At 36.7% G+C, this 16,198-nt stretch overlaps 1 protein-coding gene across 1 annotated transcript in view; it reads right to left on the bottom strand.

The window, feature by feature from the left end:
* Positions 1 to 12,367: 12,367 nt before the first annotated feature.
* LOC5571497 (endoribonuclease Dcr-1) overlaps positions 12,368 to 16,198 on the bottom strand; it is a 56,654-nt gene continuing 52,823 nt past the window's right edge. Inside the window, exons 11-12 of the mRNA XM_001659697.2 lie at positions 12,988 to 13,094; positions 12,368 to 12,919 (exon numbers count right to left, since the gene is read on the bottom strand). Of these exons, the coding sequence (XP_001659747.2) occupies positions 12,751 to 12,919; positions 12,988 to 13,094 (276 nt within the window). The 3' untranslated portion in view covers positions 12,368 to 12,750. The remainder of the gene's footprint in view (positions 12,920 to 12,987; positions 13,095 to 16,198) is intronic.

The raw sequence follows: 16,198 nt of genomic DNA, 5'->3' as shown, positions 1-16,198 counted from the left end.
GAGTTCTGTGACTGACCGATTTGACATGGAATTCGTCATAAGTGTTTTAAACACCTGAACTGAAGCGCGTGTAGTTCGAGCATATTTACGTGCGGTATGGTTCTGATCACGAAAGATTTACACAATTTATCTCACATTGACCCTTCTTCTGATAAATCTCAACGCTGTCCATGCATATTTTTCAAGTTTGCTCTTATTTTATCTTATAAAAATTCATTTGCATTAGTAAAAAGTAGGTTTTCCATATGCTGTCCGGATTTGAAATCACTGGCTCGTAATTCCGGACAGTCACTTTTTACATAATTAAATACACAATTGCATCATTTTTCGCACCAGAAATGTCATAGAACATTATCATTATCTTTCTGGACCTAATTTGTTTCAACCCAATCCACAAAAAACACATCACACACTTTTAATTCCCCTAAACGTTATTCGTGCCTTGGCTTGTGCGTTCAAACATCGTTAAACTTGAACCAAAATGGACCGCGATGGAACGACATCCGACGGAAACAACTAACTTGTTTTTATTTTTAGTAATTATTTGACAATGCCAGCTAGATTAAAAATGCTAGTATGCAATTTTCAATATTTAAATTAAAGAGTGTGAATAAAATCAAAACATATTAACATTCAAATTAGTTAAAATAATTGAATATAATCGAGGTGTCCGGATATTGGTACCGTCCGGATTTTGATATACGAATGTGAAAATGGCAAGTTTGGCAGAGAAAGCTCTCAGTTAATAACTGTGGAAGTGCTCATAAGAACACTAAGCTGATAAGCAGGCTCTGTACAAGTGAGAACGTAGTGCCAAGAAGAAGAAGAAGAAGAAGAAGACGTTTTAGATATCATTTTTATCTATACGAGAGAGGATTTTGAAGCATTCCTTTAAAACTATCGAATAGGCTAGAAGAACCGGCTTTGGCCATACACCAGGCCACCAGGTTATAGCTACAGTGGATTATACACCGTTTTAAAACGACGAGACGAACCAGCCAAGGGCTGAAAGTCTCTCTAATAAAGAAAACTCACTCACTCACCGTTTTAATTAGCCAATCAACATAAAACCTAACATTCACATGTTAGAGCTCCATTTAATTACTCATTCACCCGTAACGCGGGTAGATCACCTTTACGAGGTGCGTTACGGGGTAAGATCTACCATATTCTACTCTTGTTGTATCTGTTCTTGTGAATACTTATAAGTTACGGTCGGAAGAGTATAAGAGAGTAACAAGCCACTAAGACCCACCTATTTGTCCTAGATGATGAGGAGGTCGAAGTGGAAAAATGGCTCAATCAGCAACTGAGGTTGGTTTCAACTCATGAGACAATTTTTTTCCGAGTTCAAGAGTTTATCATTCGATGTTTAGGAGGGAAACGATTCCGAATCGGTGGAGTAGCAGAACTCTTAAATTCTAAAATAAGCTTTCTGTTTAAAGAAATCTAAATGTCTCATGCGATGAAACCTGTTCACAGTTTCAAAAATTGACTTTGAATCCTATAAGTAGATGCAATAATTTGATACGCTAGAGTACCGATGAATGGTCAAAATCAGTATCATTCAACCAGCTTAGTGGCCGAACCTGATTAAGGGGTGCGCTTTTGAGAGTTTAATGGTGACTAACTGTTTTCTCCAAAAGGTATAAATAGCGGTATCGCAGTGGTTCATCCCGAACAGAAACAGATGAAAAAAAAAATTACTCATCCGAATTTATTCAAAACACAAGAAAAAAAAAACATTTTACACTAAAACCTCAATTCAATTTACGTTACTTTTCGCGATGTTCGTAAATTGAGTTGAGACAGTTAAATGGGAAGCTATGTAATGAAATGATGAGTTTGGCGGAAATAATCTTATTTGTTTTCAACTCATGCTTTGTGTAGTTTATTTCAACTATTATAACATAATACTGGTCATACCTGCCATAAACTTCAGAATACTCTGGAATATAGTCTCCAGAGCTACAAGCGTGATATATAAACTTTTGAAATCTTTGCATATGCAAAGAAGTTCGGATAAATACGTTGCTTTTATTTTGTTGCTGTATTGTTGTGTTGAGATTGTGAGATATTCTAAGTCATCCAAGAAGCGCCATTATTAAATTAATGAAGTATGTATTGTAGTAAATTTAGAAGCGTCTTCTCGAACTAAGTTTAGACTAATAACTGACAGTATATTTGTTATTTCGTTTCCATAGCATACGTTGTTGCCTGAAAAGATTATTTGTATTCTATTAATTGATTCCTCACATTATTCCCTTTTTCTACTCTTTCCTGAGTTTGTTCAATTTCCCATGTCTTAATATTTAATAACTTATTATATATTTTTTTAAAAGGCTTACTCAACTCACGATTTGGTTTTCCAATGGGCCTTTATCACTTTGAATGGCATTGCATATCCATGTACGTAAAATGTTCAACTCTAAGCTAGATTCTTAGCATTGGTATACCTTTTAATGTGAAGAAATTCGATTTGACATAGAAATTGGATTCTACGCTCTAATAGAACGCATTTTCGTACTCTCTGATGTACTTGCTATTGCTTTGGTTAATACTGACCATTCATAAACACGAAGATTTAGATTTACAGAAAAAGTTCCAATATGACCTTGCTGAGCATATTGTAAAGTTTAACATCGTAGTCTTCTAGGAAGTACATATTACAATCTTTGAACACCAGATGGCTTAGTAATCTAAGTTGTTTGACCTCGAACTCAAATCGTCACAATTTTTGCTAATCAACAGCAGGAGTCAGCGTTCCGAGCATGAAACTCAAAATACTCTTATTTTCTATCGGGATTTCAGACATTTTAATACATTTTGGTCTATTTATTCTATCCCCCTTAGCGAAATCAAGTGTCCTTTTTTAACACATATGTGTATATGTTAACTCGGCCTAATCAGAGATTAGTTTTATTCTAGATATCTGCCCATTTCCGTCAGAATTTAGTTTTTTGTTTCTCTGCTTTTGTCCATCAGAGACCTTTTACACGAATTTCTGCCTATTTCCATCAGAAACCGTCAACTGTAATCTCCGCCCATGTCCGTCGGTGACTACTAAATTAATCATTTCATAGAAACATTGTTGTTGACCATCAAAAGTCTCATCAGGTGCTTAATATTTTCTGATATTCTTACCCTTATTGTGCCAACTACGCCATTGTAGTAATTTTAGAATCGTCTTTTTGAACTAATACCGTTTTGACTCATATTCCGAAGACTTAAGGCCAACAGTCACTTCAAATGCATCTGATTGGCAGAAATTAGCTGATATTTGTGTAAATTTTTATTTCTTCCTAAAGTCTAACAGTTAGTTGTTGGATGTACCGATAATAAAGTTGGTTTAATTAGTTTTAGTATTGTTTTTCCGCAAAAGAATGGAACAACATTTTGATTCAAATGTCGAACACTGTGTTAATTCTGTCTCATATTCCGAACACCTTGATTCAAATTCCGAACAGCACAAATAAATCGTATTCAAATCAATAATTTCGCAAATATATTTATCTGAGCTAGTTCTACTGGTCTCAAACTAAATAATCATCACTATTCCGGTGGTATAAATTATATTGGAGACGGTTTAATTGAATTGCAATTGACTGCCATTTTCTTGTTATTTGGTGACATATTTCAACGAAACATTTCCACCAAATCGCCATACAAAAACCGAGTGTTCGGAATATGAGTCTGTTCGGAATTTGAGACAAAACGGTATTAGATTTATAACTGACAGTATAATTATTATTTCGTTTCCATATCACATTTTCTCTAAGCCTGCTTATCATACATTGTTGCCTGAATAGATTATTTGTATTTCCCAGGTAACCAATAAGCCGTATATTGAGCCAAAATGCTGATTTACGGCTGATATAATGCCAATAAGCCGTTAAATAGCACTATATTAGCCGTATATGGCTGAAAGGGCCCGATATACGGCTTATGGTTACTTGGGTTTATTCATTACATCCTCATAGGTATGTTTTATAAAAAGTAAATATATTTTCTCTAAAAAGGTGTTTGTGAACAATCACGATCGTCCAAGAACTTCCTGAAATATGGTACTTTTGCACTACCGAGGGAGCAAATGCAGTACTAGAAGTGGTACCCAATCTGAGCCCGAGTGGGACGGACCTGAGCGTGCTCTGAGTGATAGATTTCTGAAAACTATTCAACAGTTTGATGCCTTTAAGATGCTGTTTTTAAGACATTGACCATTGGTATGAAAGTGTGACACTGCATGTATTATTGAATCCTTGGAGGACAAGAACATCAGTACTTATTTATACAATGCCCTGTTTATTTATATGAATGGTTAGGGGCTTGTGCCATATAAAAAAAACATCAAAAGATTGCTTATCAAATCAGTAGATTGAAGGTTTTGTGGGTGAACTAGAACACCTGTTGTACTCAGTTACCTAAACGGGGATCTTTATGACATGTTTTTTTTTAAATATAACAATCGTCCAGGGGTTCAGAATTGTTAGATATTTTTCTATTTATAAATAATAAATGAAATAAATGATAAGGACCTTCCTTAGCCTAGTGGTTATAGTCCGCGGCTTTAAAGCAAAGCCATGCTAAAGGTGTCTGGGTTTGATTCTCGGTCGGTCCAGGATGTTTTCGTAATGGAAAATTCCTTGACGTCCAGAGGGCAGAGAGTATCATCGTACCTGCCACACGATATAAGAATGCGAAAATGACAACTTTGGCAAAGACAGCTCTCAGTTGATAACTGTGTCCTACATGGCGAAGCCTTCTTCTTCTTCTTCTTTCGGGCGTTGCGTCCCAACTGGGACAAAGCCTGCTTCTCAGATTAGTGTTCTTATGAGCACTTCCACAGTTATTAACTGAGAGCTCTCTTTGCCGATTGACCATTTTTGCATATGTATATCGTGTGGCAGGTACGAAGGTACTCTATGCCCTGGGAATCGAGAAAATTTCCTTTACGAAAAGATCCTCGACCAGCGGGATTCGAACACACGACCCTCAGCATGGTCATACTGAATAGCTGCGCGTTTACCGCTACGGCTAACTGGGCCCCACTTATAAAAAAAAGGCGAAGCCATAATCAATAAGAAATTAAATTCATCTACGAAAAGAATAAAAATTGACGTTCGTAAAATTTTCGCATTTTTGTATGGACCATACTGTACATAAACAGCTAGATCGAAACTGCTGATGTGTTTTATACTCCACTGCACTGTGACGTCACGCATCAATTTTGACAAGTACTGGTCCTGTTGTTTACAGTTTGGACATGGTACTTTTTTCGAATCATTCTTAATTTCGTGAAAGTTTGCTGCGAGGAGAGGTCAAATCCACTGCAGATACCCACGGATCGTATTATTCTATCTTCCTACCGTGGAAAATCGTCACCATCAGCATGCTGATGATAGAAATACGAAGATGAAAAAATGATGGAAAAAACGACTAAGTCCGAAACGTAAACAACAGGACCAGCAGCTGTCAAATAAGTGAGGTTAGGCTCGTCATATGCAGCGCTCTATAGGCCAGGAGAAGTGGATGAACTTGTCATTCATTTTTCTGTCAAATCTCATACAAAATCTACTTTTTCTCTGACAGAAATTCACTCTAGGTGAACCACTTCCCCTGGCCTATTTACAGCCAACAGTCAACAGAATCTGACAGTTTGACGCCTCGCAGGGAATGAACTCATCCAAGTTCATGCCAACGTGTTGCACCGAGCGGAGAAGCAGCGCAAATTTATGAATGGGAATGAACTTTGCTTCCATTTACAAACGATACCGTTTTACGCAAGAATGTGTATACACAGTGTACCGTTATTTTCGATTGCAGCAGCAGACGGACGCCGGCGACATCCAAATTTTGATTTTACGAGGGGATGAACGGTGATAATCCAATAAGAACTAATTACAATTTTAATGAGTGGTTTTCACAATTGGGGAAACCACCTTTTACATCGTTCACGTGTCGAATGGGAAATGTAGCACTGTAAAATGCATACGTCGGATCTTATATAAGATCCATATAGCAATGAAACATTATCTTTTTTTTCAATTCTTTATTATATTCATTTCTTATATCTAGGTGTTCTGTGTTAGAAAACACTCATCATTCTAATTTATTTAAACTAAATTAAGCATTTATTAGCATTTTGTTAACAACATATTACATTTCACTTGCCGTAGCAGTTCACAATTTTTACAGATGAGTGGATTTTAGAGAGAAAGAAAAAATATCTTTCAATTAATTTAACGTAACTTAACTTAGATGTGCCACGCATTTATCGTGGCAATAGAAGATTTCAAAGATTTTTTTCTATTAACTATTAATTATTTTGTTCGACATTTGTATCATGCTTCAGAATCATTTTTAAATTTATACTTTGAATCCTCTGCAGAGTTTTCTTCCTGCTATTACAATAGCTAGTCCATATTGGTACATCACAAAAAATGGCTGGCCTGAACATTTGTTTGAAGATCAAAAGCTTGTTCCTAAGACAAAGTTTTGATTTTCTATAAATAAGGGGATAGAGATATATTACATACTTGGTACATTTGGCATGAATGCCCTCAATGTGATTTTTGAAAGCTAATTTTTGTCTAGCATTATTTAACTCAGGTAAGTCAGATGTGTTAGGGGGGTCTGTAGCCTTGAGGTTACGCTTCCGCTTCATAAGCGGAAGGTCATGGGTTCGATTCCCAGCCCCTCCACAAAAAACCCGTCCAGCCACCAGAAGACGCCTCACGGAGCACATCCATCCTCCGTCAGTATCAGATGGTGACTGAGACAAACTGACCCTCTTCGCAGGCAGCTAGCCTCACTAATAGCAGAGCTCTCTCCTACCTGCGCTCGGTGTGAGAGTAAAAGAGTAGGAGAGAGTGAAACTAGATGTAAATACAGATAAGTTAAAAATAGATCTGTATCGATAAAGCAGCTACAGATCAACTGACTCCGGCACAGTAGTGGCCACGAGCACGGAGTGCCTTATATATATAAAAAAAAAAAAAAAAAAAAAAAAAAAAAACTTAAAAAAAAAAAAAAGTCAGATGTGAAAATATTGTATAATATTGGCCTCAAAAGGCTGCCTTGAGAAACACCAGCTCTTACAGGAAGTCTTTCAGACTTGGAGTTCTGAAGTTTCTGAAGTGTACGATTGGGCAGATAACTTTGGATTATTCTAAAATTGAAGTTTTTAATTTTACAATCAAGCGTTTATGCCACAACAACACTGTTTTTCTATGTCTAGAAGAGCAAGACCAATAGAATAGCCTTCAAATGTGTTGGAACGAATCAAATTTGTTACACGCAACTTTTACGTGTTAGTGGTCGAATGTCCATGTCGGAATCCGAACTTTTCATTGGCAAAAATTGAATTTTCGATGATGTGGACCATCGTTCTGTTCAAAATGACCTTTTCAGAAAGTTTATTGATGGAGGAAAGCAAGCCGTCTGGACGATAGCTGGAAGCATCTGTAGGATTTTTGTTCGGTTTTCAAATTAGATCAACCTTGGTTGGTTGGTTTGACTTTATTAACGAGATTTTTAGCCCTGGGCTAGTTCATCTCGGGACCAACGGCTTTACTTCCCTTCCGAAGGAAGTCGTCACTATAACTTTTTACGTCATAAGTGACTATGTCGGGGATGGGATTCGATCCCAGGTCCTCGGCGTGAGAGGCGAGTGTTCTAACCACTACACCAGGTCCGTCCCCAGATCAACCTTGGCATTTTTCCGTTTGTCAGGAAAATTTGCCAACTGCAAACATTTGTTAAATATATCAACCAAAAACGATGAGCTACTCTCTGGAAGTTTATTTTCAATTGGAGTAGTGAGTCCTAAATTAAAATTATGTGCGCTTTCAAACTGCATGGCAATAGTTTTTGGCCTTTTTCGCAATTAGTTAGTAATAATTAGTTTTCCTCTTTAAATGCCGTAGTAATTAATGGTGTAAAATCGTAAAGTCGATAAATGTTTTGAAGAACTGCAGGAATCGCCCATGATAAAATACATACTTGTACCATTCCTAGATAAATTTCTGAATAAATTTGAGGAATCCCTGGTCGAATTTATTAAGAAATCCATGAGGAGTTTCATCCAATAAATCACTTGAAAAAAATTGAGAAATTACTGGGAAAAACATTGAATGAATTCATGAAGAAAGAATAACTGACAAAATCGGTGTATTTTTTCAAAGATTTCCTCAAAAAATCCCTTAACTAATCCCATAAAAATGGTATAATCTGTTGTTCATTTCCTTAGAAGAACTCCTGTAGGAATCTTCTGAAGATCTCCACAGACAACTCACAAAACAGCTGGAGAAATCGGTGGAATAAGTAGTGGAACAAATCCTTCTTGAAGCATTTTTGCATTTCCTGGAGCAAATTGTAGAGAGATTCCACGGAAACATTCTAGAGCGAATTGGTGAATGAATCTTTAGAGGAATTTCTGGAGGAATCACTGGAGGAGCTAGAAATATTTCGAAAGCAATTTCTAGCTAGAGAGATCACTAGAAGAGTCCCTGTAGTTTTTCCTCGAGGATTCTGAGATTAAATTAATGAAGAACTTGTAGAATAGTCGCGCAAGATACCATGAAATTTTATGGGAAACCTTTAGAGTTGTTCACCAGGGTTCACTGCTAGTAGAAAAGTGAGAAATGTGACCCTTTCGGTTTAAACAGAGATCAGAATCCAGTACAGTGTCATCTTTGTTAAGAATCATGTGCGATGATGGCAGGAAAGGTATGGGAATGTCATCATTAAATAAGTAATATCACCTAAAAATTGTTTAGCTTTCTTCTGTGGTTTAAAACTAGTTTAAATAAAACTCAGCTCATAAAGACAGATCATACATTTAATGATACCAAAACAAAACTAAGTACATATATTGAAACTGGATTCTAGTTTTTCTTCATGATGATTGCAGTTTGATTTGATATATACTTTGTATTTTAATCATCTCAGATGAATTGAAACAAATCCTTTTGACATTCGCTTATGGCTATCCAGAGATGTTTTATATCTAATTCCTGTTTGATAATTTTGAAAATATTTCTACTGCATTCAATTGAATATATTTTTGAAATAAAATTGAAGATATTTAAAATTCTCCTCTTCTTAGAGACTATGTTTGAAAAATGCAACCTGTTCACGTTCGCAATATCAGATAGATGTCGACAGCATACCATTGGATCTTGAATGAACTGAAATTTCTACTGTTTTTTTTTTATCTATTTCAGACATATGGTTTTTTATGACGTTGCAGTTATAGAGTTTCATTACATATACACTACCCGACAAAATTATGAAATCGCTTCAACTTGCATTTCATACTTTTGGCTTGTAGTTTATGTTCATCCTGCTACGTAGCAGCATTTCGTACATGCATGCTAGCATGCTACGTACGATTCAGCATTTCATCACCATAAATCGAAGAACAAAATACAGAAATTTGCGTATTCGAATAAAAATAACATTCTTCTTCTTCTTCTTCTTTCTGGCATTACGTCCCCACTGAGACAGAGCCTTTTTAAAAGACACCGACACGTTAATGCTTCCAGTGGGCATTTTGCCCTTTGAAGGAAGCATCACACTAGACAACGGACTAGCATGCAACGCCCAGTGGCACAGTCGGAAAACATTTCTCACGAAAAGTTTTTCGGCCTGAAGCGGGGATCGAACCCACACTCCTTAGCACGATACAGCTAAATGCCTGGTGACACTAACCGCTCGGCCACAAAGCCCGCTTCTCAGCTTAGTGATATTATGAGCACTTCCACAGTTATTAACTGAGAGCTTACTGTGCCAATGACCATTTTTGCATACGTATATCGTGTGGCAGATACGAAGATACTCTATGCCAGGGCTGCCCAACGTACGGCCCGCGGGCAACATCCGACCCGCGACGTCATTTTGTACGGCCCGCGATGAGTTTGAAGACTCTTCTCATATCCGGCCCGCCGACTACTTATTTGAAATTAGAATATAACAAGGGTTATATTGAATGTTTCGATTCAATTTTACTCTAATATTTCAGCTAAGATTCAATTAGTTTTTACATCTAAATTTACTTGATACCATTGATTATTCAAATGATGCAATGTCATATGTCGCTAGTACTCAGTAAATCAAATTGTCATCGAAACAATCTCACAACAATCAATATTTAAACCTAGCACACCCACAATCGTTTTTTCCAACTTTTTTCGATTGGTATGCAATTTCAAGAAACGTTGTCATAACATACCTCAGGGTGAACATTGTTGCAACTTTTTCAACTCGTGAATAATTAGTTATTGGTAATACTTGAAAATTTGATAGCACTCTTCTTTGAAGTTTAAAAGCATTAAAATTATTTTCCACATAAATTTAACTTGTGAGAATCAATTTGAGATTCATAACAAGAAATCATACTTTAAAGAGAAACTTAAAAGTAGATGGAGTACCGTGTACCTTTTAATTCCGCTCTTAAATGCTTATCTTTGACAGATACGCGTATTTCGGCTACCGCTTGAAGTCTTCTTCAGTGTCAGTTACTCGTATCCACATACTTTTTAATAATAACAATAATTTAATTACAAATTTAACAACACATGCTAAGACTTTTTTCAATATTTGAAAGAATTTAGCCTTTTCTTCAGCCAAGCTTATCATCACCGCAATAGCTTGATTCTTGCAAAATCCAGTACAATAAATAACGGAAAACCGAGGAGAAATTCTCACAAAAACATTAGCAGAAATTTTCACAATCTTCTGAACCAATTTTTTACAAAATGCTGGGCAGTGTTTCCACATAATCCTGTGTGGATTTCTGATCTAACTCTCAACAGGATTTACGTACAATCCTGGAAAAATATTTCGCAGATTCCATTACAGGAATTAGAATGGAAATTTTGAGGGTATTGTTGGATTTTTTTTTCCAAATGTCACGCTGAATTCCATCACAACTTTTTAAAAATGATGGGAATTTTGACAAAATTCAGAGTAGAATTCTAAAAGCATCTTTAACATGACTCTGATATAAAATTAAATTCAGGGTTTTCAGCGGTTTTTGAACTAAATACTGACATGATTTGAACCCAACTCCTTCGCAAGATTATTATAGAATACTTAGTGAAATTCTTACTGAATCCTTAGTATGGTGCTCGAAAACAATTATATCGTTTTTTCCAAAAGAATTTTGATTAAAAAAATTTAAATGTTTTGGCCCACTGCGCGATATTATTACTGAAATGTGGCCCGCGGTTCAAAAAGGTTGGGCAGGCCTGCTCTATGCCCTGGGAAGTCGTGAACATTTTGAACCCAAAAAGATCCTCGACCGGTGGGATTCGAACCCACGAACCTCAGCTTGGTCTTGCTGAATAGCTGCGCGTTTACCGCTACGGCTATTTGGGCCCCAAAAACGTCAAACAATGACAAATATAATATAGTGGTAGCACCGCAAAGTAGTCTAATTGAGCGCATTTCTTTTAAAATTTCGCAATTTTTGAGAAAATTTGGTCGTTTGTCCATTTTGCTACCATGATGATAATACATCACAGTTTTACAAAAAATACCAATAACAATAATTTTTAATTTCCTATATATTTAAAAAAATGCGCGGAATAAGGGTCTTAGCTGCACTGAGTTACGACACTTTACGGAGGATTACACTATAGGCGTATTTAATGCTGTTATTATGCCGCATTTTAGTGAATAAATTGTCAACCAACACGCAGCAACAAAGACATTGTCCTATGCTTGTTGCAACAATCCAACAACAGTTTATCACAACTTTAACAGAATATGATAATGATCGCTCACCCCATGCGTAGCGATCTTCTAGGTTCCGCTTTGTAATTTTCGATAACTTTCTCCGTGTTGGTAAAAATTGTCACTTTATCAAATAACAATCAAATCAAAATCAAATCGTATATTAAATAACTGATAAATCACGAGCTAAAAAGGTTGCAACAATGTTGCTTCCTGTGTTTGCCATGACAATTTTTCTTGAGATTGTATTCCAATCTGCAGAAACTGGGACAAACTATTGTGAGCGCACTTGATTTGTATTGCGTTTGTTTCGATGACAATTTGATTCACTGCATTATCGTGCTTACTGGTAGCTTGGATATGTAGTAGTTTGATTGAACGCTTCTCATGCCGAGGTCCTTGGATCGAATTTTATACCCGAGATGGTCACTTATGACGTTAAGGTTATAGCAACGACTTCCTTCGGAAAGAAAGTAAAGCCGTTAGTTCCGAGATAAATTTACCTCAGGACTAAAACCTCGTTAGTTCATACTCGTTCTTGTCTTTAGCATCAAATCCATCATTCTCCACGGTAAGTGTCGAACAGGCTTCCGATGTTACGTAGTGACCCTATTAAAAGATATTCATGCTATAACGTGCAACTTCATATCTTTCTCTCCATTTCTGATTGATTGTTCAATATAAAATATTGGGTACAAGTTTTACTTATTAGGAATGATATCTACCATAACTTATGTCGACAAGTTATGATTTTGTGTCAAAAGCTTTATGAAAGCAATATTCGTTTTCACTAGTGAAGCAATTTTGAAGCTTTGACTAGATACTATTGAGCTAATGAAGTAAATCGGCTTCAATTTGAAGCAAAAATTAGATCATTATGTTAGGAACTAGTTTTCACAAAATATGAAAAAAAATCGTGCTGCTATTGTTTTTTGTTGGTAAACTTTGAGTTCTAAATAAGATTGCTTCACTGCACTGCTATTTTCTAATTTTGCCTACCTGGTTGGTGATATTTCAACGACGTTTGTTGATTAGCCCCATTTTCTTCAGTTGCCGGAGGGCACATTTTGCCGCCGTACATTTCGCAATGCGATAATTGCGCCCAATGCCACGGAATGTTCCTTTTCCGAATACTTCAACCGTCACTCGAACGCGTCGTCCATCGGCCAACTTCTCCGGTTTGCTGTTGTTGAGATAGAAGCAATTTTTTACAAGAGGTTCACATTTAGATGCACATTTGCTATCACTTACCCAAACTTAGCTGTTTCCGGTTCTAGTTCAAGAAGTTCTCGAATTGGTGATTTTGGTACAGAATTGCTGAACTGTTCGATTTCAGGTCCCATCATACTTCGGTATACCTGGTAAAATGCAAAAATGTTAAATTAGAGTAATAGAGAAATGTTAAAGGGAATGAAATAGCATGCAGGCTTAATGCCATACACGTGATGAAATTAATACATTGCCGTATTAAGCTAAGTATGCGGTGTGGGATAGAGAACATAGATATTCAGCAAACTACGAGAGAGTGTAGATTCCGAAATAGTTCTTCTTCTTCTTTCTGGCATTACGTCCCCACTGGGACAGAGCCTACTTCTCAGCTTAGTGTTATTATGAGCACTTCCACAGTTATTAACTCAGAGCTTACTGTGCCAATGACGACCATTTTTGCATTCGTATATCGTGTGGCAGGTACGAAGATACTGCCCTGGGAAATCGGGAAAATTTCCAATCCGAAAAGATCCTCGACCGATGGGATTCGAACCCACGACCCTCAGCTTGGACTTGCTGAATAGCTGCGCGTTTACCGCTACGGCTATCTGGGCCCCTCTATATATACTATATACTACTATATCTTACAGAGTTAAAGTATATTCTTAGGTTACTACGCGACATTTTTCCGAAATAGTTATATGATGTAGATAAACACCGCTAGCGCATGACGGCTCACCACAGTATAATGTCCGAAAGAACTTGAAACTATTGAAAACCAGAGCTACAGGTCCAAGCCCTTTTTATAAGGGGGAAATTTATTTATTTATTTATTTATTTATTATTATCGTCAATCAAAGTAGACTACATGTTAACACTTAAAGCGAAGTATGCACTTCAACAGAAAAGTAATCGCCTATCTCGATGCGTGGAAAATTTCTTGCAAGAAATGCTTAAGAAAAGCATTTTTCTTTTATCGCAGTACGCTGTTGAAAAGAAATGTCAATTCAAATGGAGCTCACTGTAGGAAATTTCTTGACCATTTCTTAAGCAGACTTTTTTACTTTTCTTGGGCGGAACAGCATATTTAGCTTAAATCTATATACTTCTTCTTCTTCTTCTTCTTTCTGGCGTTACGTCCCCACTGGGACAAAGCCTGCTTCTCAGATTAGTGTTTTTATGAGCACTTCCACAGTTATTAACTGAGAGCTTACTATGCCAATGACCATTTTTGCATGTGTATATCGTGTGGCAAGTACGAAGATACTTTATGCCCTGGGAAGTCGAGAAAATTTCCAACCCGAAAAGATCCTCGACCGGTGGGATTCGAACCCACGACCCTCAGCTTGGTCTTGCTGAATAGCTGCGCGTTTACCGCTACGGCTATCTGGGCCCCTCTATATATACTATATACTACTATATCTTACAGAGTTAAAGTATATTCTTAGGTTACTACGCGACATTTTTAAGTCTATTGTTTCGCAATGTTGATTGTATAAACTCATCATTCGATTTAGAGGAGAAAATTTTGCATAATTAGTACGACGGTGATTAATAAAAAACAAGTTACGATTCCTCAATTGCCGGGAAAAAGTATAAAAATTTAAACTGTTTAATAGGTTAGGAGAATCAATACGATGCGAAACAATATCGTTCACGAATGAAACCATAGCGAATTCGCGGCGCTTTTTCAGTGTCTGAATATCAATGAGCATGCATCTTGATTCATAAGATGGAAGAGGGAAGGATGTCCAGCCCAATTTACGAAGAGCATATAACAGAAATTGCTTTTGAACTGATTCAAGACGTTCTTCATGCGTCTTTTTTTTTAAAAGACAATTTACACCGTCTTCAGCACATAGGCTGCACAGACTGAACGATCACTAACATTAGGCAACGGACTACACGAAACACCCAGTAGCCCAGCGATGAATTTTTCGTTTGACGAAAAGTTTTCACCGACTGGAGCGGGAATCGAACCCACACCCCGTGGCACAATACGCCTAGACGACTGACGCCGCTAACCGCAAGGCCACGAAGCCCACATAAAAGGAGACCATACAATACTCTAATATAGACCTCACGTAAGCAACGTACAAAGTTTTGATAGTGTATGGATCATTAAAGTTAGAACCAAAGCGTTTGATAAAACCGAGCATATTTGTTGCTTTATGTATAATGGTGTTGTAATTAGAGATGTACCGAATATTCGGGCCGAATATCTCGATTATTTTGATTTTGCCGAATATTCGGTCTGCCGAATAATGAATTCTGTTATTCGGCCGAATAGGCCGAATAGTGACCGAATAGTAACAAAATTGACGAATTCAAATAAAAAAAATCGTTTCATGGATTCTATGAAAGGAGTTTGACGCCAAATATTCTAAATGTGAGAATTCTCCAATCTATGGCATTAAGGTGACTACGGTGCTGCTCAATACCCAAGGTATTTTCTGCAAATGAGCCTTAAGGCGAAGTAGGCCGTCATTGAAATTTGTACGCGTCGTTGATGATTGTTGCTAATTCATCTCACGATTTCGAATCAAAGAAAATCAGTTGGTTTTGCACTGACACAGCATACTTTTTCAAGTCAATACAAACTATCAAGACTGAGTTTCATCACTTTGAAATGCAAGCTGAAAAGTCATCATTGTTGCCAAAACGAATGACGGGCAACTTAGCCTTAAGTACACGCATGCCAAATGTACAACTATTTGACTAGGCATAAACTAATAGACAAACATCGGTTTCAACACCGACCAAATCTTTGCGATGATGTACTTTGTTTGGCTCTGTATCAATCCATGCCAAATATTTGCCATAGTGTACTAATAGCTTAATAATCCTTTTTCTGAGGCTGTAAGGTAGACTAGTTCGATGTTAACATACATTAGCACTTTCCATTCTTTCGGTATTGTTTTGTTTGAGACACTACTCTCGTTCGGATGAGAAATCTAGTGACGTATATTGGATTATCCATAAATAAAACATGAAATAGATAAGAAGTGCTAACAGCAATAAAATACAGCTCTCTAACTTCAGAAATTCAAAAAATCTTCAGAATTTATGATATTTAAGATCTCTACAACCGCTTTCAAAAGCTCAAGGAGACGATCATTCATTTCCATTCGTAATGCGTTCAATTTTTCACCGTAGAAGCTTTCCTTACTTTAACAAACTCGTTTTTTTCCTTTATCCAGAATTAAAAATATAGTTTTGAGAAATTAGACGAATATATGGATGTCATTCGGCC

This window comes from Aedes aegypti, chromosome 1 (assembly GCF_002204515.2).
Source record: "Aedes aegypti strain LVP_AGWG chromosome 1, AaegL5.0 Primary Assembly, whole genome shotgun sequence".
Taxonomy (NCBI): domain Eukaryota; kingdom Metazoa; phylum Arthropoda; class Insecta; order Diptera; family Culicidae; genus Aedes; species Aedes aegypti.
This window is presented reverse-complemented; position numbering and strand designations above follow the sequence as displayed.